A 26,712-nucleotide genomic window follows, 5' to 3' on the forward strand; every position below is an offset into this window, starting at 1 on the left:
ACAAAAAAGGAAGGGAAATTTATTGATGAAAAACTAGTAAGTTCATAAAAAATATCCATACACAAAATTTACACAAAACAGCAGCAATTCTATGTAGAAACAAATGAGAAAAGCAGCAACTTAAACTGCACAACATGGCTTGTCGGTAAAGACAATCAGAACAATTTCAACACTTTTAGCTGAGTACAGTCAAAACAAACAGGATTGTAGCACTTGCAAGTGTTTATGCCCATTTTCTTAAGGCTCCTAGCACTATTTTCTACAAAAAAATGTCTCTTCAGTGGTTTACTGCATTTATAATTAGTGTTAACTTTGCTGCAAGCCAGTTCTACGTTAGAATTGTGACTTCAAACAGAATCCATGAAGCCAGTCTGATAAATGCTCAGCAGCAAAATGTTGCACAGTTCCTCCAATATTTAGCTCAATGTACAGCATTTACTGCCCCATTTCCGGCCCCTGGAAAGAGAATTTATGAAATGTCATGGTTTCAACACATTGAGATCGTTACATTGATTCCCAAGTTACCATTTTCTGCAAAAAGCTGTGCAATGCTAGTGTCAAAAACCAGACAGTCACTATTCATAATGGCTGTGGCAATGCCTTCATGAATTGATCGAGGAGTTGCTTCCCAAGTCAATCGCCGTCTGTGGCCATTCAGTTCAAGTCTATATGCAAAGTTTTCAGCTTGTTTGCGTGTTCCAATTAGCTGTACTATGGCAAAAAACTGCTGGTGGCCATCGTATTTTTCTTGTTTTTCCAAGACCAACATAAAATGAAAGCCAAAACAGGACTGCATCATGACCCAATCTACTGCCCCTGGAAGGTTTATGTCTGTGGCCAGGAAAACTATGTCCTCACCCTGCAAGGTTGTGATCGACTTGTGTTGATGCATCAGGTGTGGCATTACAGCATCCAGAGAGCCTTGCCATTTACACGAGGCTCCAGGGCAAGGACACGAGTATGGCCTGAACTCACAGAGTTCCTCGTGGTCTGCTTTCTCTGTGTGCGGTAGTGTTATCTCACAACCTGAAGAGGCATACTTACAGGGGAACAGTACAGAGTTAGCCACTTTTTCCATCGCCAGGTTACGAATGGAGCCCAATGGGCCCCTGCAAGTGGGGCAGCATGTAAGCTTCGGACGACAGTTGCTGCAGACAAGGTGGCCGCTCTGGCACTGAAGAATTGGTGGCAGCACATAGTCAAAGCAAACCGGACACTCAAATAGACTTGCCAAATCACTATTGGAAGCTGTGGTTCCCGTCAATGCAGGGACTCTCTGGGCAGGAGTGCACTTTGATGTACCTGTAGGGAGTGCTGTGGCAGTCTGACGACTCATTTCTGGAAAAGGTAGAAAAAAAAAAAAGTTAGCGTCATTTAACCATAATGAATGTCAACTTTCTGCCAGTAATTGACCTCTTCACTTTCTATGTCAAAATATTGGGCAAATTTTCTGCATCCTGACAGTTAGAAACATTACTGAGCTAACAACAGAAAATTACAAGTGGTCATTTTGATATTCTCCCATTCAAAGATGTTTTCTCATAATACACATTTTTCTGCACTAGTGGGACAATGCTCCGGGATAGTTAATGTCAAATCCATCTCCATCACAGAGGCCCTCGTGCAACCAATACAATACAATTTATTTGTCATTTGGACCCCGTTGAGGTCCAAACGAAATGTCGTTTCTGCAGCCATACATTACAAAACGAAAAAGACCGGAGACACAACACAATTTACACAAACATCCATCACATCGCTGTGATGGAAGGCAGAAAAAAAACTTCTCTCCCCTGCACTCCCCCCCGATGTCAGTCAAAGTCAAAGCCCCCAGCAGGCGATGGTGATTGTTCCGCGGCCATTAAAGCCACGCCGGGTGATGCAAGGTCGCACACCGGGTCTTATCTATACAGATACACAGTCTCCCAATATACTCCCTACACACTCATGACTGTACAGCCAAATATGGCTCTAACCCAGTCTACAAGTTTGCAGATGACATCACTGTGGTGGGCAGGATCACGAACAATGACAAAGCGGGGTAGAGCAAGGAGAGAGAACTTAGTAGGTGTGAAGACAATAACCTAACTCGGTGTAAACAAGACAAAGGATCTAGTTATCAACTCAACAAGCAAGATGGATCAAATGCCCCAAATGGTGCTAAAATGTAAATGGCTGAGCTTTAAGTTCCTTGGCATTAATATCACCAACCACATTAATGGAACAGCCAAGGGGGTCCAGCAATATCTCTACTTCCTGAGATCAAGGAGACTCGGGACATTTTACTGACTCTTACAAACTTCTACAGAAGCACCATAGAGCATACCATCAGGTTGCAATAGAGCTTGGTTTGGGAACAGCTCTACCCAAGACTGCAAGAAATTGCAGAGTTGTAGTTGTAGTCCAGTCCATCACAGACCAGACCTCCCCACTCTACCCCTTTCACACTTCATGTTGCCTCAAAAAGCAGACAACATAATCAAAGACTTATCTGAGCCTGATCACTCCTCCTGCCTGGCAGAAGTTATAGAAGCTTGAAAGTATGCACCAGACTCAGGAGCAGCTTCTTTCCCTCTGTTAACAGAGTTCTAACGGGTCCTTCCATTAGCTAGCTTTGTAGCCAATTCACATCCATCAATTGTGGACATTGGACTTGGTCTAGGGGACTGATGCGATACATTGCTGAGAACTATATTCTACACACTGAATCTTCTCCTTTGCACAAATGTACTCGTGCTTGACATTGTTTCATCTATAGTTTTCTCTGATATGATTGGACAGCATGCAAAACTTTTCACTGTACCTCAGTACATGTGATGCAGATTCAGATTCACATTTATTATCACATGCACCAATTAAGATAGTGATATTTGGGTTACCATACAATTAAAAGAACACAACACAATTAAAAAGAATGATAAAACTTAACATAAACATCCACCACAGTGATCACTGTGATGGAAGGCAATAAAGTTCAGTCAGTCTTTCTGTCAATAATAAACCCAAATAAAGTAAGTGTGGTAGTTGTAACAAATGAATTTAGGAATAAATCTAGTTACTTGCTCATTTACTTCTCTATCTCACTTTGACCTGTCCTTGTTTGATCTAAAAAAGGCAAGTGACTGATCTATCTCTCCCTCCTAGTACCATTCTCCTGCCTTCTCCCCATAACCCCTGACACTGTACCAACCAATTTTATTTCAGTACCATCTGCAAACTTGCTAATCATGCTGTGTATGTTCTCAAGATGAATATATGGTTATAAAGCTAAACTGAACAGAATCAGGCCATGCTGACCATATGACTCCGTCCACATGACAATAAACTAAACACCACACAAAAAGAAAAAAGTTCAGCAAGCATTAAGAAATTGCAGCGAATTGTGGATGCAGCCCAGCCCATCACACAAACCAACCTCCCTTCCATTGACTCCATTTATACCTCACGCTGCCTCGGCAAGGCCAGCAGAATAATCAAGGACGAGTCTCACCCTGGCCACTCCCTCTTCTCCCCTCTACCATCAGGCAAAAAGCACAGGAGTATCTTCCCAGCTGTTATCAGGCAACTGAACTATCCTACCACAACCAGAGAGCAGTGCTGAACTACTATCTACCACTTTGGTGACCCTCAGACTATCCTTGATCGGCTTATGCTGGCTTTACTTTGCACTAAACGTTATCCCCTTATCATGTTTCTGTACAATGTAGATGGCTCGATTGTAATCATGTATTGTCTTACCACTGACTGGTCAGCAAGCAACAAAATCTTTTCACTGTACCTCGATACACGTGACAATAAACTAAACTGAACTGAAACTGAAGATAAGACACAAAATGTTGGAGTAACTCAATAGGACAGGCAGCATCTCTGGAGAGAAAGGAGTCTGAAAAAGGGTCTTGACCCGAAATGCCACTCATTCCTTCTATCCAAAGATGCTGCGTGTTCCGCTGAGTTACCCCAGCATTTTGTGTCTATCCGGTTTAAACCAGCATCTGTAGTTCCTTCCTATACATAAATTGAAACTGAACTACTGTAAAAGTTCGTTAGATGACAACAGAGTACATCAGACAAATTATCATTAAAAGAATCAAGCTATATTACGGTACCGGGAGTGGGAGAGTTACAATCAGTATGGTTACATACTACTTGTCTCTCGGAGACCCACTCATTGATGGAGTGGGTAAGCAGCATATTTATACACATAAAACAAGAAGCACTCAAGGGTGATCATGAGTTTGATTACATAATACAAACGGTCTTACAGTTGGTCAAGAGTCAAGTTATTCTTATTTAATGCCAACAGATGTACAAATGACCATTAGGTCAGTTACTGGCTTTATCAGATTTTTCCAGACTCAGCACTAACGACCCAATTTCTAGATATGTTCATCTTCTGTACTTCTCCATTCTCTAACTATACAGACGTTTCCTCCCGAGGGCTAATGGTACCTTCCAGTTAGTCCAAAGTTAGCCATTGGCCTGTAGCCCGCATTATGAAGTAAGCCTTGCCAGTCTCATATAGTTCCCCGATCTTAATTGTATAATGCCCCTATGCTCAGTTCCTAATCTCAAGCATAGGTCAAATAGTAATATTTTAATGCTCAGCATTTAATCAAGCATATAGGTGAAGCATTTAAATTTCTCCTTCACACTAGTTCAGTAAGGACGTTCGGGGAAGAAGCCTCCAACTTTCACCCTTGCATAACGCTAAGCCTCAGCAGTGAAATCCGCATCCTGTTAGTTAGGGGTGGATCATAAATGCCAATGACACCATCACCATCCACAACCCCACAAATGACGACATCTTTAAAATATGCCCAACCACCTGCCGTCTAATCTCACATTGCCATGCCGATAAAACCCTGTTGCTGCAAACGGCTACATACAGAGAGAGAACCTCAGCACATAGAATCATATAATCAGGCTCGGTAAGGCTTAATTTGGAGTATTGTGAGCAATTTTGGGCACTATATCTGAGGAAGGATGTGCTGGCTCTGGAGAGGGTCCAGAGGAGGTTTACACGAATGATCCCAGGAATTAGTATGTTGATCTATGATGAGCGTTTGTCGGTACTGGCCTGTACTCGCTGGAGTTTAGAAGAATGAGGGGGGTCCTCATTGTAACATACAGAATAGTGAAAGGCTTGGATAGAGTGGATGTGGAGAGGATGTTTCCACTATTGGGAGAGTCTAGGACCAAGCCTCAGAATTAAGGGACATTCTTTAAGGAAGGAGATGAGGTGGAATTTCTTTAGTAAGGGGGTGGTGAATCTGTGGTATTTATTGTCACATAAGGCTGTGGAAGCCAAGTCAGTAGATATTTTTAAAGGCAGAGATAGATAGATTCTTGATTAGTACAGATGTCAGGGGTTATGGGGAGTAGGCAGGTGAATGGGGTTAGGAGGGCGATATTAGATCTCTTCGGCCTGCAATGTCCGTGTTGAACATGATCCAAATAACATTCAATCTCTTCATTTTATTCAATGTTTTTTCTTAGTCATAAAGCATGGAAAGAGGCCCTTCGACCCACCTTGCCCACCCTTTCCAGCTTGACAACATCTTTCCTATAATACGGTGACCAAAACTGAACACAATCCTCTACACTCAATGCTCTGACTAATGAAGGCCAATGTACCGAAAGCCTTCTTGACCACCCTGTCTACCTTTCAAGGAGCTATGTACCTGCAATTGAATTTTGATCACAAAAATAACCAGTTTTTAAAAACACAGCAGGCATCTCTCCCAAACGCGATGTTTAGGCCAATTATCCACAATAATAGGTGGAGTGGGCAAGAGTGTGCATCTACCCGATCTATTCCTCTCATGATTTTACTCCATCGCCTCTAATCGGCCTGCACGCCAAGGAATAGAGTCCTAGCCTACACAACCTCTCCCTATAGTTCAGACCCTCTAGCCTGGCAATATCCTCGTAGATCTTCTCTGTGCCCTTTCCGGCTTGACGACATCTTTCCTCGAAAATAGTGACCAAAATTGAACACAAAACTCTGAATGTGGCCTCATCAACATCTTATACAACTGCACCACGAGGGCCCAATTTCTAAATTCAATACTCTGAAAAGTCTTTTTGACCACTTCATCTCCCTGTGATGCCACTTTCAATGAACTATGTTCCTGTACTCCTGGATCCCTCAGCTCTACAGAGAGGCCTACCATTCACTGTGTAGGTCCTGCCCATGTTAGACTTCCCAAAATTCAACACCTCAAATCTCTCTGTATTAAATTCCATCAACCAATCCTCAGCTCACCTGGCCAATCGATCCAGATCCTGCTGCAATTTTTCACAATCATCTTCACTATCTGCAAAACTACCCACTTTTGTATCCAGCAAACTTGCTAATCTTGCCCTGTATGTTGTCATCCAAATCATTGATATAGATGACAAACAGTAACAGGCCCAGCACCGAACCCCGAGGCACATCACTAGTGAGAGGCCTCTTTGCAACCTTGCACCATCAAGGAAGGAAGCAGAGGGTGAAGCCAATTTTCTATCCATTCAGCTATCTTTCCTAACCCAATATACATAGGTACCATGCAATAAACAAATTCAATACATTAATAACACCAATACTATTGCATAAAAGCCCTGCGTGCATAAAATGGTGAGGGGAATACAGTGAATACTGTAGATGGGGAATAGAAACATAGAAAATAGGAGCAGGAGGAGGCCATTTGGTCCTTCGAACCAGCACCACCATTCATTGTGATCATGGCTGATCATCCACAATCAGTAACCTGTGCCTGCCTCCCCCCATACCCCTCGATTCCGCTAGCTTGTCCAGTCCTTTTGTAATTTTATGTTTCTATGGCGGCCTCTAAAGTCCTACAGAGCTGCATCATGACTTCATTACTTCCCGACACATATTCAATGCCCTTCCTTACCTCTGGCCTAATGACCTAGCAAGTGTGAGGTGCTGCACCTTGGGAGGTTGAATGTAAACATAGAAAATAGGTGGAGGCCATTTGGCCTTTCGAGCCAGCACCGCCATTCATTGTGATTATGGCTGATCATCCACAATCAGTAACCCATGCCTGCCTTCTCCCCACATCCCATGATTCTGCTAACCCCACGAGCTCTATCTAACTCTTTTACATTCATCCAGTGAATTGGCCTCCACTACCTTCTGCAGCAGAGAATTCCATAAATTCACAACTCTCTGGGTGAAAAAGATTTCTCATCTCAGTTTCAAATGGCTTCCCCTTTATTTTTAAGACTGTGGCCCCTGGTTCTGGACTCCCCCAACATTGGGAACATTTTTCCTGCATCTAGCTTGTCCAGTCCATTTAAAATTGTATGTGTTTCTATGATACCCTCTCATCCTAAATTCCAGTGAATATAAGCCCAGTCTATCCAATCTTTCCTCATATGACAGTCCCACCATTCCGGGGATTAACCTTGTGAACCGCCTAATAGCAAGGATGTCCTTCCTCAAATTAGGAAACCAAAACTGCACACAATACTCCAGATGTGGTCTCACCAGGGCTCTGTACAACTGCAGAAGGACCTCTTTACTCGTATACTCAAATCCTCTCGTTATGAAGGCCAACATGCCATTAGCTTTCTTCACTACCTGCATGGTTGCACTTCCCCCTTTCCTAATCTGACAGCATTGAGATAATAATCTGCCTCCTTGTTCTTGCCGCCAAAGTGGATAACCTAACATTTATTTACATTATACTGCATCTGCCATGCATCCGCCCACTCACTCAACCTGTCCAAGTCACCCTGCAACCTAGCATTCTCTTCACAGTTCACACTGCCACCCAGCTTTGTGTTATCTGCAAATTTGCTAGTGTTACTTTTTAATTCCATCATCTAAATCATTAATATATTTTCTAAATAGTTGCAGCCCCAGCACTGAGCCACTGCCTGCCATTCTGACAGGGACCCGTTTATTCCCACTCTTCGTTTTCTGTCTGCCAACCAATTCTCTATCCATGTCAATACCCTAACCCCAAAACCGTGTGTTCTAATTTTGCCCATTAATCTGTGAGGGACCTTATTAAAGGCTTTCTGAAAGTCCAGATACACTACATCCACTGGCTCTCCTTCATCCATTTTACTTGTCACATCCTCAAAAAAATTCCAGAACATTAGTCAAGCAGGATTTCCCCTTCATAAATCCATGCTGATTTGGACCAATCCTCTTACTGCTATCCAAATGCGCCATTATTACTTCTTTAATAAAGGACTCCAGCATCTTCCCCACCACCAATGCCAGGCTAACTGGTCTATAATTCCCCATCATCCCTGCTTATCCAGAAATAGTAAAATGTGCGGCTATGATAGTAACAGCCATACCACCCACTCAGCTCAGCGTAAAAAGACGGTTCTCCGCACTGAAAATAATTAAATCAGATTTAAGGGTTTCAATGAAAGAGGATCTGGCAGAAGCAATTCTGTTCCTAAGGACAAGTTATTAATAAATTTTAGGTATGTACTTTTGTAACAAACCTAACTACCTATGTATTTACCTTTAATTTCTATTGCATTTGGGAATTTTCTTTGGTCATAATTTAGCTATTTGGCTCATACCTGTGGCCTTAGTTTAATACATTTTGGAATAATGCTATTATAATTTTTACTTAAATCAATGGAATTTTAATTTTGTCGTGGTCCTCTGTAATTTTTTTTTCTTTTAGCATAATGAATTATGTTTTATTTCAAGAATAAACTATTAAAAAGCCACAATAGCATAGCTACAACCATTAGACTCAAATCTTTAAGGACATGGGTTTAAAAGGTAGCCTGATGATTCATGTGGTTCCTTTGAAATGCCATCTTGTGTGATGTCATCATAGCAGATTTAGAATTATTATACCTTTGGGTCAGTCGAATACACAAGAAATCAAGGAGTCGGGTGTTTTGGGTATCAACTCCGCAGCCCTGGTTCTGCAGAAAGATCATTGAAGCATTTTGATGCCGTCTTATGTGCAGAGCATTTTCAGCATTCTTTACAATTGTTTTTTGCTACACCGTTGTTCTTAAGGGATATGAATATACCTTAGGCTGAACACTGTATTTTCATGAATATACCATAAAAATATGCATAATACATTCTACCCAGCCCGCCAATGTTGGAAATTTCATTTAACCAGGATTTTTTGTGTAAGAATGGCATTTTAAATCACAGAATGGTTGTATTTTACTGTGGCCTAGTTGCCAGAGCACAATTGTTAACCTGTGCACAAAAGTCCTCAAGAACAAACACTATGATTGAATGGTGGAGTAGACTCGATGGGCCGAATGGCTCCTATGACTTATGAGCTTAAATCATTCCATGGTCTATCCTTGCAGTGAAGATAGAAACAAGACAATTTGTTCTTTGAAAAATACAGCAATTTCCCTATAAAGCAGAAAACTCTGCCAAGTTATAAATTAGTTAAGCTTCTTATACTTTGTAAAATTCCCTAGTGTACTAACTTGTTTTAGTACATCTTCAACAATGTTCGCCAAGTTTAGTTTCCTAGGAAATCCAATGCAAAGTATCTGAAGAACGGTCTCAACCCGAAACGTCACCCACTCCTTTTCTCCAGAGATGCTGTCTACTTCAGCTTTGTGTCTATCTTCAGTTTAAACCAGCATCTACAGTTCCTTCCTAAACGCCAAGTATTCAAACTTGTGAATTAATTTGGCATTCAGCAGCCAAGCAACAAAAACAATCTGAAGAGCAGAAAATACTGGAGATACTCAGCACATCAGGGTCTACCACAAGAGGGCAATAACCCATGGGATAGGACACAATATGATTAAAACACAGAACCAAGGACTCTAGGAAGTAGCAGCAGCTCAGGTAGAGCTGGCTATTAAAATAGAAGAGCAAATGCTTTCTTAGAACAAAAGGCAAGAGGTGATTGCATAAGTGCCAGAACATTTTTCAAAATTACATTAGAGATTCTGAAACTCTGATCAAAATTTGAAAGTACGTACATTTGGAAAGTATACACAAAGAATGAAAACTGGAAGATACTAATTTTCTAATCCATGTCCAGCAACAATTTTAGCAGAACAAAGATGGAACACAGGCATATCACACATGGTAACAATTAAAGTTAACAATGTTTTAAGTATAGCATGATTAAACTGAATAATGCAAAAGATAGGGAAGTACTGCCAGTAGGTCCAAAGGAGGTGATATTGAAGAATATACAATACAGACTGATAACAAAACCAAGACTGACCAGGCTGGATGTGTAGGAAGGAAATGCAGATACTGGATTAAACCGAAGATAGGCACAAAAAGCTGGAGTAACTCAGCTGGACAGGCAACATCTCTGGAAAGAAGGAATGGGTGATGTTCCGGGTCTGACCAGGCTGAATGGATACTTCACAAAACTGCATTTCAATGATGGGGTGAATACATATAATACAATTAATATTTTTCAACTATGCAATATTTGACATGTTATCTTCTGATCAAGACTGTGCCATCACCAAGACAACCAAAAACCAAATTAAAATTGTTTTATCAGCACTAAATCCAGTGGCCCATCTTTAAGCATTTCTAATTTGAAATGCACCCAAGAGAACCAAATTCCTATCAAACCACAAAAATGTTCCTGTATTTCACATAATTTTGTTTAAGGGAAAATAAGAGATTTCCATCGTGATTCTGAAAATAAAAAGGAATGCACCAAAGAATAGTTATACACCTCACCACCCCCCCAAAAAAAAATCAAACAGCAATCATTCTTTCCAACCGCTTGCTGTTATCCAGATTGAATCGTTGCACACATCATACAAATGTTACATATATGCAACTCAATCTCCAAATAAAACTGGATTTCACATTATGCAAGTGTTAAACAAGTTATTCAATTTGTTGTAAAATTTGTTTTCTTGTAACGTCATTTCACGTCAAAATTCAAAATGCTGCAACATTTCTCAATCTGTTCATTTAATAAATTAGTTATGTCACTGACCAAATTAACATTTTAGAATAAACGTGCAAATAATCAATTATGCACAAATATGAAAGAAGTTTAAGCACTCTGTATTTTGGGGAAGATTCCATTTCACACTATCCTAATGTCCCCTACACAAAAAATGTTCTGTATTGGATGGCCTTTATCAATTAGGGCTCAGGAAGAGGGAAAAATATCTCTGGCCTAGAAAATACTATATACAGACAATATATACTTATCTTATGCTTCACACATACAGCCACAAGCAGTCCCAAATGTGCTGCAGCTTCCAATTCACTTCGAAAGACGATTTAGCAAGTAACAGTAAATTATCCCTACATTATTCAACATGATTGATCATCTATTGCCACAGTTACTGTCTTCAGGATAAAAATGTTTCTTCCGATCTCAGTTCTAAATAGTATACTCCATCGAACAGCTTATTTCCATTAACCATCAGGCTCTTGAAGCACACCACCTTACCTCAGCAAAATAATATGGAATTTTGCTATTGTGGCACAATGTACTTCAGCTTGCATTATTAAGGCCCAGTTACTTAGTACAACTGATAAATATACAATATAATAAATGCCGTGTTGTTGCATGAGTGTGCCCGCAAAGCTGCAGGAATTTCATTTTACTGTTCCAGGAGCACATAATTAAACAAATGACACTTGTGCATTTTAAGACAATGACATTTAGCTTACATCTGTCCCTACAACCTCGATCACTTGACTTGTTTCAGTTTTAATTTGCCCACATATTGCAACTCAGTTTTGAGGCAACTTCCTCAACTCTGCAACTCAACATGCTCGATTTCACATTTTGCCAAGTTTCTATAAAAGATTCAACCCCTTATATAATTCCATGACTGAGTAAGAACACAGAAACAAGCCCTTGGGCATGTCCATGCCAACCATTAAGTATTCATTTATACAACATCAATTTTCCAGCATCTGGCTCGGCCTTCTATACCTTGTCAACTGAAGTGCTCATCTAGATACTGAATTGTTGTGAGTATCTCGGACTCCACCAACCCCTCAGGCGATGCGTTCCAGATTCCAACTGGCTTTAGGTTGACAAAAATCCTCAAATGTTATCCAAAACATTCACTTACTGTAAAGGAGCAATACAATCTCAGCAGTTCAAGCAGCATCTGTGGGTGGTAAGGAATATCCAACATTTCACATCAAAACCTTACATCAGAAGATACCCAAGGTATGTCTTCTGTGCTTTGTAAACATCTGCTATGTTATTTATCATTCCAAATCAGATCCCTCCTCCATTCCAAGGAAAACAAATCTAGAATATCTAGTATCTCCTCATAACTAAAACAACACACCAGGAAACATTCTGAAGGCTTTCCTATGGAGTCATGTCATTCTCACTGTACGTCTCCAACAGTATGGTTTGCGGCTTGACCAAAATGTTGTACACAATTGTACAATCTTTCCCCTGCTCCCTCCATGTCCTTGCTAATGCAGACGTAGCCCATGTGCCCGTTTAACCACTTTATTTATGTTCTGGTATCTTCAGGAATCCCAATGAGCATTTCATCATTTATGTTTCTATATAAATACCTTTATTTTAATCTTGTTCCTGAAAATGTTGGTGGTAATCTACAAGCAAACTCTGGAAAAACTCCCAAAGCTAATCTACTGGATTTCAAATATATCAAATATACAGTATCCATATTTGCTAATTGGTGACATAGCATATACAGCAGCATAAAATTTATTTTATTCCAAGTTGAAATCAAAAATATATCCAAACCTTCAAACACTATCGCAGCACCCAAAATAAATGTTTCAAATCATCACAGCCTAAAAGCCCTGTCCCACGGTACGAGTTCATTTCAAGAGCTCTCCCGAGTTTGCCCCGATTCGAACTCAAGAGATTTACGGTAATGGCTCTCATGTTGAAACATTTACGGTACTCAGGGCTCTCATGTTGAAAAATCTTCACGAGTCTTCCCGTGCTTACCTGCTGTTAGCAAGTCTTCCCGAGTACCTGCCGTTAGCGTTACGAGCCTCTAAGAGACGTCCCCGAGCTCCGACGTACCCGCTATTCATTTTCTGTGCTTATCACGAGTCTGATTTTTTTTTAAACTCGGGAGAGCTCTTGGAATGAACTCGTACCGTGGGACAGGGCTATTATAGGCCTGTCCCACTGTACAAGCTAATTCATGAGTTCTCCCGAGTTTCCCCCGATTCGAACTCGGAGAATTACGGTAATGGCCGCTCGTAGGTACTCGGGGCTCTCGTGGACATTTTTCAACATGTTGAAAAGTCTTCACAGGTCTTCCCGAGCTTACCGCGTTTCCCGAGTACCTGCCGTTAGCGTTACGAGCCGTTAAAAGACATCCCGAGCTCCAACGTACCCGCTACGTACATTCTACGTGTTACCACAAGTTTGATTTGTTTTTTTAAAACTCTGGAGAGCTTTCCCTCTTATCTTCATGTCGGCTGCTGCACTCATGTTTGTGCACAACCTTCCTATCATACATCACTACATATTTGTCCCCTTAAAGGGTACAAATTTTCACTGAAGGGAACTTTCTCTCTCATTCAACAATACCTCTAACCAGCTCAATTTGCCAAAGCCTTGGTCTTATCAAATTTAACTGAAGCCTGTCCAAATGTAATACCTTTCCCGTTCCCTAGTATTAGATCCCGTGTCCCACAAAGTAAACCCATTTCGCCCCACTAATTTCTGAGCCGTACATTCAACTAAACCAATTGGCACATGATTCAGGTAGTAATCCCGAGATCATTTCCTTATGGTTCTGACAATTTAAACTATGGCTCTTATGGTCCTTCAGCAGAATTTAATTCTGTTTACATTGCTGGAATCATGGTGGACCATGACTACTTGGTGCTTCCTACCCAGTCTTAGCACCTTCCTAGGATAGTTGTCCAAAACCGTAATACTAGCAAAGCTTACACAGCCTTAGTGCCATATCTATTCTTTAATCGTACTATCTTTTCCAACACTACCACAATCCTATCCATTTTAATTTGAACAATGCTCTGTTCTACACATTTTACTTGCCCAATGGGTCACAAGGCCATTAGATAAAATGCAAGAAGGGCATTATTAATTGGAAGTATAGGGGGTTTAATGCCTGGAGCAAGAGGATGTGGACAAGGTAAAAAATGAGTACTACACATTGACGTAGGTTGATATTCTGGAACAAGTTGATGCGGGTACCCAAGGCTACAGATACGATCCAGATATTCTGAAGTTGACATTCCCATATCAAAGGTACACAAAATTGCTGGAGAAACTTAGCGGGTGCAGCAGCATCTATGGAGCGAAGGAAATAGGCAACGTTTCGGGCCGAAACCCTTCTTCAAACTTCTTCCCATATCAATATAGCCAGAAGTGCAATTGCACAGCAGTATGTGGAACTTAATGAACAAATTGGGCACTAACTTCAAATTACAACAACAATACCTAAACAAAAAACACTTTGAAACATTTAAGTAGCAAAAGGCTATGTAAATTTCCTTACTTTTTGGAGAAAAAAGGCCACCCTAGTAGCAGCAAGCATGAGCAAGAGTGACCAAATTACTGGTTTACACACTAAATGAAGATAGCTATTTTCATTGGTTAAATACCGAATAAAAATACCTCCCTAACAAGATGAAAAGCAGTATAACATCTGCAGCTGGAGAAAAAAAAACTAAGCCAAGAGAACTGCAGTTATTAGGAAATTGCATAATAAATAAATATTGGTAAGTGTCCTTTTTAAAGGGTCTTTATTGCAGCCCCAAGTCAATTTTCCAACATGGAAGAGTCATCTTTCAAATTATGCAACATATAATCCACTTCCAAGTCATAATTAGACAATAGGTGCAGGAGTAGGCCATTCGGCCCTTCGAGCCAGCACCGCCATTCAATGTGATCATGGCTGATCATCCCTAATCAGTACCCCGTTCCTGCCTTCTCCCCATATCCCCTGACTCCACTAATTTTAAGAGCCCTATCTAGCTCTCTCTTGAAAGCATCCAGAGAACCTGCCTCCTCCGCCCTCTGAGGCAGAGAATTCCACAGACACACCACTCTGTGAGAAAAAGTGTTTCCTTGTCTCCGTTCTAAATGGCTTACTCCTTATTCTTAAATTGTGACCCCTGGTTCTGGACTCTCCCAACATCGGGAACATGTTTTCTGCCTCCGGCGTGTCCAAACCCTTAACAATCTTATGTTTCAATGAGATTCCCCTCTCATCCTTCTAAACTCCAGAGTGTACAAGCCCAGCTGCTCCATTCGCTCAGCATATGACAGTCCCGCCATCCCGGGAATTAGCCTTGTAAACCTACACTGCACTCCCTCAATAGCAAGATGTTCTTCCTCAAATTAGGGGACCAAAACTGCACACAATACTCCAGGTGTGGTCTCACTAGGGCTCTGTACAACTGCAGAAGGACCTCTTTGCTCCTATATTCGATTCCTCTTCTTATAAAGGCCAACAGGCCATTCGCTTTCTTCACTGCCTGTTGTACCTGCATGCTTACATTCACAGACTGATGAACAAGGACCCTCAGATCCCATTGTACTTCCCCTTTTCCCAACTTGACGCCATTTAGATAGTAATCTGCCTTCCCGTTTTTGCTACCAAAGTGGATAACCTCACATTTATCCGCATTAAACTTCATCTGCCATGCATTCTTTGCATTCACGGATGCATTCGCATAGCATCCTCCTCACAGTTCACACTGCCACCCAGTTTTGTGTCATCTGCAAATTTGCTAATTTGCTGGGAAGACTGATTCCTGGGATGTCAGGGCTGTCTTATGAAGAAAGACTGGATAGACTTGGTTTATACTCTCTAGAATTTAGGAGATTGAGAGGGGATCTTATAGAAACTTACAAAATTCTTAAGGGGTTGGACAGGCTAGATGCAGGAAGATTGTTCCCGATGTTAGGGAAGTCCAGGACAAGGGGTCACAGCTTAAGGATAAGGGGGAAATCCTTTAAAACCGAGATGAGAAGAACTTTTTTCACACAGAGAGTGGTGAATCTCTTGAACTCTCTGCCACAGAGGGTAGTGGAGGCCAGTTCATTGGCTATATTTAAGAGGCAGTTAGATGTGGCCCTTGTGGCTAAGGGGATCAGGGGGTATGGAGAGAAGGCAGGTACGGGATACTGAGTTGGATGATCAGCCATGATCATATTGAATGGCGGTGCAGGCTCGAAGGGCCGAATGGCCTACTCCTGCACCTAATTTCTATGTTTCTAATGTTACTACGAATTCCTTCATCCCTTCGTCCAATTAATCACAAATTGTTGGAGAAATTCAGCAGGTCAGGCTGCATTTGTGGAAGGAAGACGATGTTTTAGGTGGAGACCCTTCTAATTAGCTTGAAGAAGTGTCCCGGCCCAAAATGTCATCCGTCTATTCCCTCCACAGATGGTGTTTGATCTGTTAAATTCCATTTTCGTGCAACTTCATGAATATTGAAAGGGTACAGGATTCAATCAGATACCAGCAGGTTTTACACAATTCTTTGTTTCAAAATCTATAATCTCATGTTCCAGCAAATTATTTTGCTCTATCATCACTATCAAGATTGAAGATTGACCCTGGTTCCGTGAATGTAGGACATACTAAAAGCAAAACCAGATACACCTACAAATTATGAGAAGCCGGCCTAGTGAAATAGGTCAGGATTAAATGTGTAATGAAAACCAAAAACTGAGCCAAGTTATCTCAAGCAAATGGATGAGGTTGAAGTTCACATCTCAAAATAAATGGTTTTAGTGACTTTAAGAACACCCCCATCCCCTGGTGGTGGCGGGGCCTAGTAGGCAATCACTGGAGAACATTTATAACTATATTAAGCCAAAAGATGATCACTCTCAGTTTTCTCTCAAGTATAACTACCACCATAGACGCTCGTCTTCAACCAATTTAATCCAGCCCACTTGATTCAAGAAATGACTGAGAACACTGAATATAAAGGGCACAAGACCAGGCAACAAACAACTTTCATACTGAAGATCTCCAGTCAAGAACTATCTGCACCTTCAAGCTGTTCCAGTGCAGTCACAATACCTATGGAAAATTGCCCGGGTATACTGCTCTAAAGTAGGACAAATCCAATTTAACTAATAACCACCCAGTATGCTCCAAATCAAAGTAACAAAAAGGCTCCAGTGACATTAATATCAAGCACCGCCGTAATGCTCATGCGTCTGTATTTGGAAGAATACAAAGTTCTCAGTTGTATGAATACAGATCAAGCAATTTCCCCAAAAGATCAATATTTCCTCAACAGTAATGATTACTCCGACCACTTAGGAAATGAACATTATTACAAGCACGATCATAGAAAGTACTCATTATTTAGATCGTCAGATGAAAATCCAAAATGCATAATTTCAGTCTTTCCTGGGTCTTCAATATTGGGGGAAACAGTTGTCAATCACTGAAGTCATAAACATTGTTAGACTTCCTGCATAGAAACAAAAAGTGCACAAAACTAAAGAGAGTAAAATGACAGACATAATAATGACGTGTCAAAGGGAGGCAATGAGAAATCAAATTTTGTATCATCCAAAACAATATAAAAATGTTTACAGTACAACAATGAAAGACAACATTAAACATGTCAGGCCAGCAGAGAGAACTTAGTCTAGAAATAGAACAGGCTACAAGATTGCAGAGCAACTTGAAGGCTGACCCTGTTGCGTTCGATCAACCACCATTTGTTCCAGGAATGTTGATTCTTGCTGACAGAATCTGTACTTGAAGAGAATAAGCTTTGAAATTGTTGGTCAGTAAAGCAAGCTTGCTTTAACATTGCTAGCAAAGCTGGTAAAACAAAAAGCTGCTATCCCACAAGCTTAAACAATTTCACACGAATAGCACAGGGGACAGAGGTGGCACCTATCTTAAAACAAGTTATTCAAAAATGGAATAGGGTGTTCAGAGTCAACTTTTCCTGTAAAGGAGAAATGCAAGGGCAGTATGTTCCAGCAAATTGAGTGCCAATGGGCCAAACTGTCAAGAAAGAAATAGCCTATAGCATGAGGAAGAAGTGAAAACTGGAGAAATCTGACAGGAGTATTGAAAATGCAGAAGGGGGCATGAACGTATTTGAAAAAGACAAGAAATAGCACTGGCAAGTATCATGAAAAATTAAGTAGATTTTACAAGTACATTGAGAGAAAAGAGTAATCAGAGAGGGTGGGACTCATTTTGGGTTTAGGCTTATTATTGTCACTTGTCCCAAGGTAGTGAAAATATTTTTTTGCGTGTTATCCAAATAGATCAGATATATTATATATAAATAATAATAAATAGTCAAACTCAAATACAATGGGGCAAAGGAGAAGATACAGAGTGTAGAACATCTATAGCTGCATTGTAGCGCATCAATTCTAGAGACAAAGTCAAATGTCTACAATGGGGCAGAGATGAAAGGAACTGTAACCTAGTTTATGGAAAGACCACTCAGACGTCTGATAACAATGGGGAAGAAGTTGTTCTTTTATTTCATTATGGACCAAAATGACAATTTGTATGTAGGCAAGATCTTAGACGAATACTTCAACTGAATTCACCAGTCAGATAATTTTAGGGAGGGGCCAAGGGGAGACATAGTAGTTATTCAAAATTGAGAGGTGTACATGAAAGGTCAATTATGATCAAACAGCATGTGTAGGAAGGAAATGCAGATGCTGGTTTAAATCGAAAATAGACACAAAATGCTGGAATAGCGGGACAGGCAGCATCTCTGGAGAGAAGGAATGGCTGAAGTTTCGGGTCGAGACCTTTCTTCAGACTGATATCAGGGGAGTGGGAGGTACATAGATAAGGAAGTATATGGTGTCAAAACAGGACAAAGGGAATGAGGTTCAAGGAAATTGCACAATAGACCATTGTTTGTTGGGAGAAGGCAACAACAAAGCAAACAGAGATAAACCGAGTCGGAGACAATAAAGGGCCTGTCCCACTTGGGCGTCATTTACGCGACATCGTTTACACGTCACGACACACACATGATGCGAGCATGGCATGCATTACGCGCACATGACGCCCAAGTGGGACATGCCCTTAAGACTGGTCAGAGAACTGGGAAGAGAGAGGGGAAGGAGAGAGGGAAACCAAGGGTTACTTGAAGTTAGAGAAGTCAATGTTCATACCGCTGAGGTGTACGCTGCCCAAGCGAAATATGATGTGCTGTTCCTCCGACCAGACAGCAGTTTGAGGCACAGGAAATTCCAGGAAATATTTTTTTAACACAGATGACAAAATCTGGAACACACTATCCAAGTGGGTGGTGAAGGTGGACACTCTCACAACATTAGTTTTTAGATGACCACATCAAGACCTCCACGGAAAATAGGACTAGCATGGTACTTGATGACCAGCATAACTGGGAAAACATAAAGGTCATGGTCAAAACGAAAAATAGCAAAATCACAAAAGAACTGCAGCTTCACCTTTATTTATTGTATTTATCTATAGTATCATCTGATCTGCTTGTAAACAAAGTATACAATGACAATAATGGACGACATAATGTCAAGACATCTAGCTGGTTTCTATAATTATTTCAACTTGAGACTAGTCAGTCACAGGGGAATCAAATAGTTTATTTTACATTTAAACATTACATGCAGGACAACTGGGAAAATAATCCCCTTTAACCTCGGCCTAATTCGCACCTGCTACTTCTGAAAATATATCAACATTACGTAGTGTTGGGACTGCAGGCATTAAACACTCCACGTTTACCCACCGAGTGAGGCAGGGCCGAGCCTGGCGAATCCCATCAACAGAGGCAAAGTAAGTGTCAAGCAGAAACAAAGAGCCCGCTCATTGTGCTTCACCGTCGGGGAAGAATCGTGCATTAAAATTGCTTTATGTCTACATACATACACCCAGAGAGGGGTTAATTCATCAGGATATATTTACTGTTCCCGTTCTGCAAACTAAAACGTTAGGCGGGGTGAATTTACTCGGACTTCACGGCCGCAACGCTGCAGCAGTAACCTTCCCAGATAATGCGAGGCCGAGGAGCAGGAGGGGGGAGAATCACCCAGGCCCCGACACCAAGTATTTACAAAGAGAGCAAACTCTGGAGGCCCGCGGCCTAGCCGGCCTCCGCCATGCTGGCCGGCACAATAAACAACACGGGCGGCCACAGCCCTGAGCCTGTCAGCTGCCGGGCGTACATTTTATATATACACACACACACACAGTGAGAAGGGGAAGAGGGCGCCGGTCCAGTCAGCCGTCACTAATGGCCACCGCCGCTCCGACCTCCCCTCACACACACACACACACACCATAAACATGTCCTTTGTCCATCCCCGCATTATAAATCACCTTACCTGCGCGACAATGCTAACTGAGAGCGCACCTTTTTGATATTTATATGTATATATATATATATGTGTTTTTTTAAATAAGGAGAAGGGCCGGCGTTAGTGGTGGGCCGACGGGCACTGGGCAGGAGCTGTCGCTCTGTCTCCCTCCTCCCGCCCACTGCCGGCCTTTTATCCGGAGAGACGAACAAACCGCCGCGCTCGAGCCAGAGCCGGAGCCGGAGCCAGCAGCAGCACGCGCTCCCTCACCTGCCTGCCCGCCCGCCCGCCCCGCAACAGCCCCGCCCCCTCCCTCCCCGCGGGCGGGCGCGCGCGCGCCCTCCCTCCCCCCCCCCCACCCCGCGTGCCCGCGCTCGACCCCGCGCGGGCCAACGGTCAACGGCCAACAGCCAACAACAGGAAGGTAGACACGAACATGAATTTTACCATACAATGAATTTCCCTATGCGCTCCACCCGCAAGGATAACAAACACCATCCATGCAGTACAGTAGACAATTATAAGTAAAACGTTCTGATCATTTAAAGCGTGTGAAGAATAAAACAAAGTACCAGAGGCAAAAGGAGGAGACAGACTTTTGGCTGTTGAGAGCAAAGATCCTAGAGTTGAGAGTGGGTCGGGCAACAGGAGATAGACACGAAAATGCTGGGGTAACAGCGGGTCGGGCAGCATCTGTGGAGAGAAGGAAATGGGTGACGTTTTGTGTCGAGACCCTTCTTCAGTCAACAACAGGGAATAGACACGAAAATGAATGTTACCATACAATGAATTTGCCTTTGCGCTCCACCCGCAAGGATAACAAACACCATCCATGCAGTACAGTAGACAATTATAAGTAAAACGTTCTGATCATTTAAAGCGTGTGAAGAATAAAACAAAGTACCAGAGGCAAAAGGAGGAGACAGACTTTTTGGCTGTTGAGAGCGGGTCGGGCAACAGGAGATAGACACGGAAATGCTGGGGTAACAGCTGGGTCAGGCAGCATCTGTGGAGAGAAGGACCGAAATGGGTGACGTTTTGTGTCGAGACCCTTCTTTAGTCAGCAACAGGGGATAGACACGAAAATGGTGGAGTAACAGCTGGGTCGGGCAGCATCTGTGGAGAGAAGGACCGAAATGGGTGACGTTTTGTGTCGAGACCCTTCTTCAGTCAACAACGGGATAGACACGTAAATGGTGGAGTAACAGCGGGTCATAGTAATAATAATAATAATAATAATATCTTTTATTGTCATTGCACATAAGTGCAACGAGATCTGGGTATGCAGCTTCCATCCGACTCATAACTTAAGTAACTACCAAAATTTAGGTTTAGATACCCCGAGAACATGGTTTGTACAAAGAACAATACAACAGTAAAATAGTCAAAACAGACTAAAGTGCAGATGTGTCTGTGCGACGTGACCATCCGAGGGAGACAGTCCGTGGGGGTGGGGGGCACTCAGCAGGGCCGGTTCAGAGCAGCTATAGCTCTGGGAAAGAAGCTGTTCCTGAGTCTGGAGGTGCGGGCGTAGAAGGCCTTGTAACGTCTGCCGGAAGGAAGTAGTTTGAACAGTCCATTACAAGGGTGTGAGGAGTCTTTGTGAATGCTGACGGCCTTCCTGAGGCACCGTGTGTGGTAGATGCCCTCCAAGGCTGGTAGCGGTGTCCCAATTATCTTCTGCGCTCTGTGGACGACGTGCTGAAGAGCTCTCCTCTCCTCCTCCGTGCAGCTGAGAAACATAGAAACATAGGTGCAGGAGTAGGCCATTCGGCCCTTCGAGCCTGCACCGCCATTCAATATGATCATGGCTGATCATGTCGGGCAGCATCTGTGGAGAGAGGGAAATGGGTGGCGTTTCGGGTCGAGACCCTTCTTCACACTGTGAGTCGGGGGGGAGAGGTATAGAGATAAAGAATCGTACGGTGTGAAAACAAGACAAGGGGAATGGAGATCAAGGAAATTATAGAATAGATCATTGTTAGCTGGGAGAAGGTAACAAATAACAAAGCAAACAGAGATAAAATTCATACTGCTGGGGTGTAAGTTGCCCAAGCGAAATATGAGGTGCTGTTCCTCCAATTTGTGCTGGGCCTCACCCTGACAATGAAGGAGGCCCAGGACAGAAAGGTCAGTGTGGGAATGGGAGGGGGAGTTATCAACCCGCATTGATGTGTAAGAAGAAATAGCAGATGCTGGTTTAAAATGAAGATAGACACAAAAAGTTGGAGTAACTCAGCAGGACAGGCAGCATCAAAGGAGAGAAGGAATGGGTGATGTTTCGAGTCGAGACTTCTTCAGACTAGGTACAGAAAAGGGAAGCGAGAGATATAGGGAGGTAGCACGGCAGTCGAGTCACGACCCGTGACCGGTACTGTTGCCATGCAACGCCAACTGGAGGACACGCGGTGAACTGCAGGTAAGCACTTACCATGGATTCCAGTGTAGCGGGCCCGTCTTCTGTCTCAGCACCTGCGGCCGGGGGTGGGGAAGGGGGAAGGGGGGAGGTGGTCGGGGGGGAGGGGGATGCCGATGCAGCGCAGTCAGTGACTCTGGGTGGGTGGAGGTTCCAGACTGTCCCCAACTCTGCTGCAGCTGATGGGGATGTTGCTGGGTGGTCCGGGGGGGGTGGCAGAGTGGGGGGTGGTCGGGGTGGGGGGGGGGTCGGGGGGTTGGGTCGTCGGGGGGGGGGGGAGTGTCGGGGGGGGTGATGCAGTGCGGTCTGTGACTGGGTGTGCGGAGGGACCAGACTGTCCCCAACTCTGCTGCAGATGACAAGGATGTTGCTGGGTGGTCAGTGGTGGGGGGTGTGCTCGGTGGTGGGGGGGTGCTCGGTGGGGGGGCTGGGGGGGGGGGTCGTGACTCTGGGTGGGTGGAGGGACCAGACTGTCACCAACTCTGCTGCAGATGACCGGGGACCTTTCCAGGTTTTAGTCCCCGTGTGACCGCTGCCAGGAGCCGTGGCCCCGCTCAACTCGGTCCCGTGTATGGGCGCTGCTGACCAACAGCCTGTGACAGTGCGGCCGCACGGGGAGGATGGGGGGGCGGAGGGTGGACGTGGCCGGTCAGTGCTGACCATGGGGGGTGAGTGGGGGCTGTTCCGAGGGATGCGCTCCTTCAGCCGCTTACACCTTAGTGCTTGGGTTCAGAGCAAAGATACTAGAGCATTTGGTTCAGAGCACTCAGTCACCCTTCACAATTATTTACAGCGCAAAAATTGACCATTTTGCCGGTTTTTAACAGGTAAGAAAGTACGCGTTTCGTTTGTTAATAGTGTATGCCGGCAGCTGCCATGTCCTCCAGATGGATTCAGCTGCTCTGTGCATCACACCCTTTGACCCGATGACCTTACGTGCAACCCCCCTATAGATGATGATGTTGTAGAGAGATAAAGAACAATGAATGAAAGATATGCAAAAACGTAATGATGGATACAGGCCATTGTTAGCTGTTTGTTGGGTGAAAACGAGAAGCTAGTGCGACTTGGGTGGGGGAGTGATAAAGAGAGAGGAAATGCGGGGTTGCATTGATGGTCATCTGCAGAGACGAGCCAACGATGGATAACATTACTGCTTGCTGCCGCCCAACCAGCCTGTAAACGCCACAATCATGCAATAATCAAGGCTGAAGTCCCAAGTACAGTCAAAGACAGACTATAGTTCATAGTTGAGGTTATTGTTGTGTAGTTTTCAATAATGTTTCATTGTCATGTACTGAGAATAAGACAAATAAATTCTTACTTGTTGCACCATACAGGCCTATGAACATAATATTCATGGATAATGTGCAATCATCAAGGCTGAAGTCCCATGTGCAACCAAATACCATAGTTTGTAGCTGAGGTTAGTGTGTAGTGTTCAAGAGTGTTTAATTGTTATGTATTTTAATTGTCACAAGGCAAATAAATTATTACTTGTTCAACCAAACAGACCTATAAACATAATATTCATGGATAATGTGTAATAATCAAGCTCAAAGAGCTTAGAGCAACCAATGACAGTTCATAGCTGAGGTTAGTGTTGTGGAGCATTCAAGAGTCAAGAGTGTTTAATTGTCACGTACTGAGAATAAGGCAAAGAAATTCTTACTTGTTACAGCTTAACATGCCTGTTTAACACAAGTTAATGATCAAGCCCGATGATATTAGTGCAGCCGAAGGCAGTTCATAGCTGAGGTTAGTGTTGTGGAGTGTTCAAGAACCAAGAGTCAAGAATGTTTAATTGTCATCTGTACCGACAAGGGAACGATGAAATTCCTGCTTACTGCAGCCTAACCGGCCTGTAAACACCATACTCGTGCCATATCAAGGCTGAAGTTCCAAGTGCAACCAAAGACGGACAATAGTTTTTAACTGAGGTTAATGTTGTGTTGTATTCTATGGTTGAGTGTTTAATTATCACGCACTGAGAATAACGCAAATAAATTCTTACTTATTGCACCATATGTAGTTATTCATAGTCATTAGTATCGACAATGGAACAATGATATTCTTACTGACAGCAGCATTACAGCCACCTTGTCCGGGAACATTACCATCTGGTTCGGGAATTGCTCTGCCAAGGACAAGAAGGCTCTGCAGAGAGTAGTGCGTTCGGCCGAACGCACTATGGGAACTTCACTCACCCCCCTGCAGAAACTATACAACAAGAGGTGCAACTCCAGAGCAAACAAAATTATGAGAGACCTCTTCCACCCCTGCAACAGACTGTTCCAGCCGCTGCGGTCAGGCAAACGCCTCCGTTGCCATGCAGTGAGAACGGAGAGGCTGAGAAGGAGTTTCTTCCCAGAGGCAATTCGAACTGTAAACGCCTTTCTCACCAGGGACTAACTGTACAGAACGTTTTTCCTTCTATTATTTATTACGTAAAATAATATGTGTGTTATGATTGTGTTTATAATTTGTCTGGTTGTTTTGTTGTTCCGCGAGCATTGCCACTTTCATTTCACTGCACATCTCGTATGTGTATGTGACAAATAAACTTGACTTGACTTGACTTGACTTGACTTGACCTTTGGCACAGGGACCGTCTACAGAGGCCAAACCCGCACATCTTTGTGATGTGGGAGAAAATCGGAGCACCCAGGGGAAACCCACATGGTGACAGGGAGAACGTGCAAACTCCACACAGACAGCACCCAAGGTCGAGATTTAACCCACTTCTCTGGTGCTGTGAGCAACATCTCTACCAGCTGTGCCACTGACCCGTACTGGTGCTATTAGTATATAGCATATGAAAGGGCCAAACATTTAGCCAGGCCTGTGGATATGTTTTTATTCTATGCAGTCTTCTCAGGGATTATAAAAGTACAGGGACGTGGATAAAGCAGGCATTAACTCAAACAAGAACTAGTCTTCAGAAAATCTATTGTACTGTAAAGTACAAACCAGTACTAACCAGTCTATATATTAGCTGAATATACGTATGATGCTGTGGAATGTTAATTGGCCTACATCATTCAGACATCTTCAACTAGTTATTTTGCACTATTGTGAGAGAGATGTACGAAACATTCAAATCAGACTTATCACTTGCCACATTCAACCTGGTCATAGGTATATAGAGGAAAACAGAGTCCTGGAGCAACTCAGTGGGAATGGACAGGTGCCATTTCAGGTCAGAACCCTTCTTTAGATTGATCAGTCTGATTGGAGAAATGTCACCTTTGCAATGTCCGTTTCAATCTCCCTTACTCTTCAGTGCTATTACAGCATTTGTATGGTGTGGTGACTGAACAGATATACAGGAGGCCAGACTCTCTAATGCAACAATTAGATTACATAGGCTCTTACTCAGCATTTGAGTTGTCAGGAATGGAATTGCTGGCCAAGGAACATTTTTTTTAAACAGGGATTAAAATCAATGACTTCAGTATTCCGATGTTTAATTTGAGGACATTACTGCCCGTCCAATTTTGAATAGCAATTGAACAATATAACCAATCTGAGGTGGTGGAGAGATAGACCTGATTGTCACTTGTTTGCAGATTTAATCGCCTGGGTAAGCTTAAAGATTAAAAATAGGAGGTGAAAGATAGACTCTAATGTGACTGAAAATAATGGTGTAAAAGCGCTGAGAATAGCCTTTGCAGGTAATTTTCTGGCTGCAATTAAATAGATAATAATTGAAGCAAATGGGCACCTCACTTATCAGAAAAATAGAGGAGACTCATTGGGGAATACAGGTCAACTATGCTAGTTTATAATGATTAAGGAAAAATAGTTGCAGTTGCAATGAGTATTATTTCTGACTGATGTATGTTGTTTGAACATGGAGACTTGGCTTCAGGAAAGGGTTATGGCATGCAAATGGCCAGTTGAAGGCAGTGGATGGAATATTTGGAAAAATTATATTGAGAGTTTGATTAAATCAGAGAATATTATATGATTCTCACTCTACAGTGACTGTTATAAATGATCTGGAAAAGATGGATGAGAACTGAAATACCTGACAGCAAAAGTAATTTAGATGTT

At 42.7% G+C, this 26,712-nt stretch overlaps 1 protein-coding gene and 1 long non-coding RNA gene across 4 annotated transcripts in view; one reads left to right on the forward strand and one right to left on the reverse strand.

The window, feature by feature from the left end:
- On the reverse strand, nucleotides 1–20,522 carry siah1 (siah E3 ubiquitin protein ligase 1). 3 transcript variants are annotated; one of them, XM_055648389.1, is made up of 3 exons: nucleotides 20,268–20,522; nucleotides 19,074–19,306; nucleotides 1–1,338 (listed from the first exon to the last, which is right to left on the reverse strand). In XM_055648389.1, the coding sequence occupies exon 3, from the start codon at nucleotides 1,334–1,336 to the stop codon at nucleotides 488–490; it is 849 nt and encodes a 282-aa protein (XP_055504364.1). In that variant the 5' UTR covers nucleotides 1,337–1,338; nucleotides 19,074–19,306; nucleotides 20,268–20,522; the 3' UTR covers nucleotides 1–487. The 3 variants fall into 3 exon arrangements, with proteins under 3 accessions (XP_055504364.1, XP_055504366.1, XP_055504365.1); XM_055648391.1 differs by lacking the exon at nucleotides 20,268–20,522 and adding an exon at nucleotides 19,673–19,811; XM_055648390.1 differs by lacking the exon at nucleotides 19,074–19,306.
- LOC129705016 (uncharacterized) overlaps nucleotides 19,629–26,712 on the forward strand; it is a 17,066-nt gene continuing 9,982 nt past the window's right edge. The window contains exon 1 of the long non-coding RNA XR_008724839.1: nucleotides 19,629–19,719. This is a non-coding gene — a long non-coding RNA (uncharacterized LOC129705016). The remainder of the gene's footprint in view (nucleotides 19,720–26,712) is intronic.

Source organism: Leucoraja erinacea, chromosome 17 (genome assembly GCF_028641065.1).
Source record: "Leucoraja erinacea ecotype New England chromosome 17, Leri_hhj_1, whole genome shotgun sequence".
NCBI classification, from domain to species: domain Eukaryota; kingdom Metazoa; phylum Chordata; class Chondrichthyes; order Rajiformes; family Rajidae; genus Leucoraja; species Leucoraja erinaceus.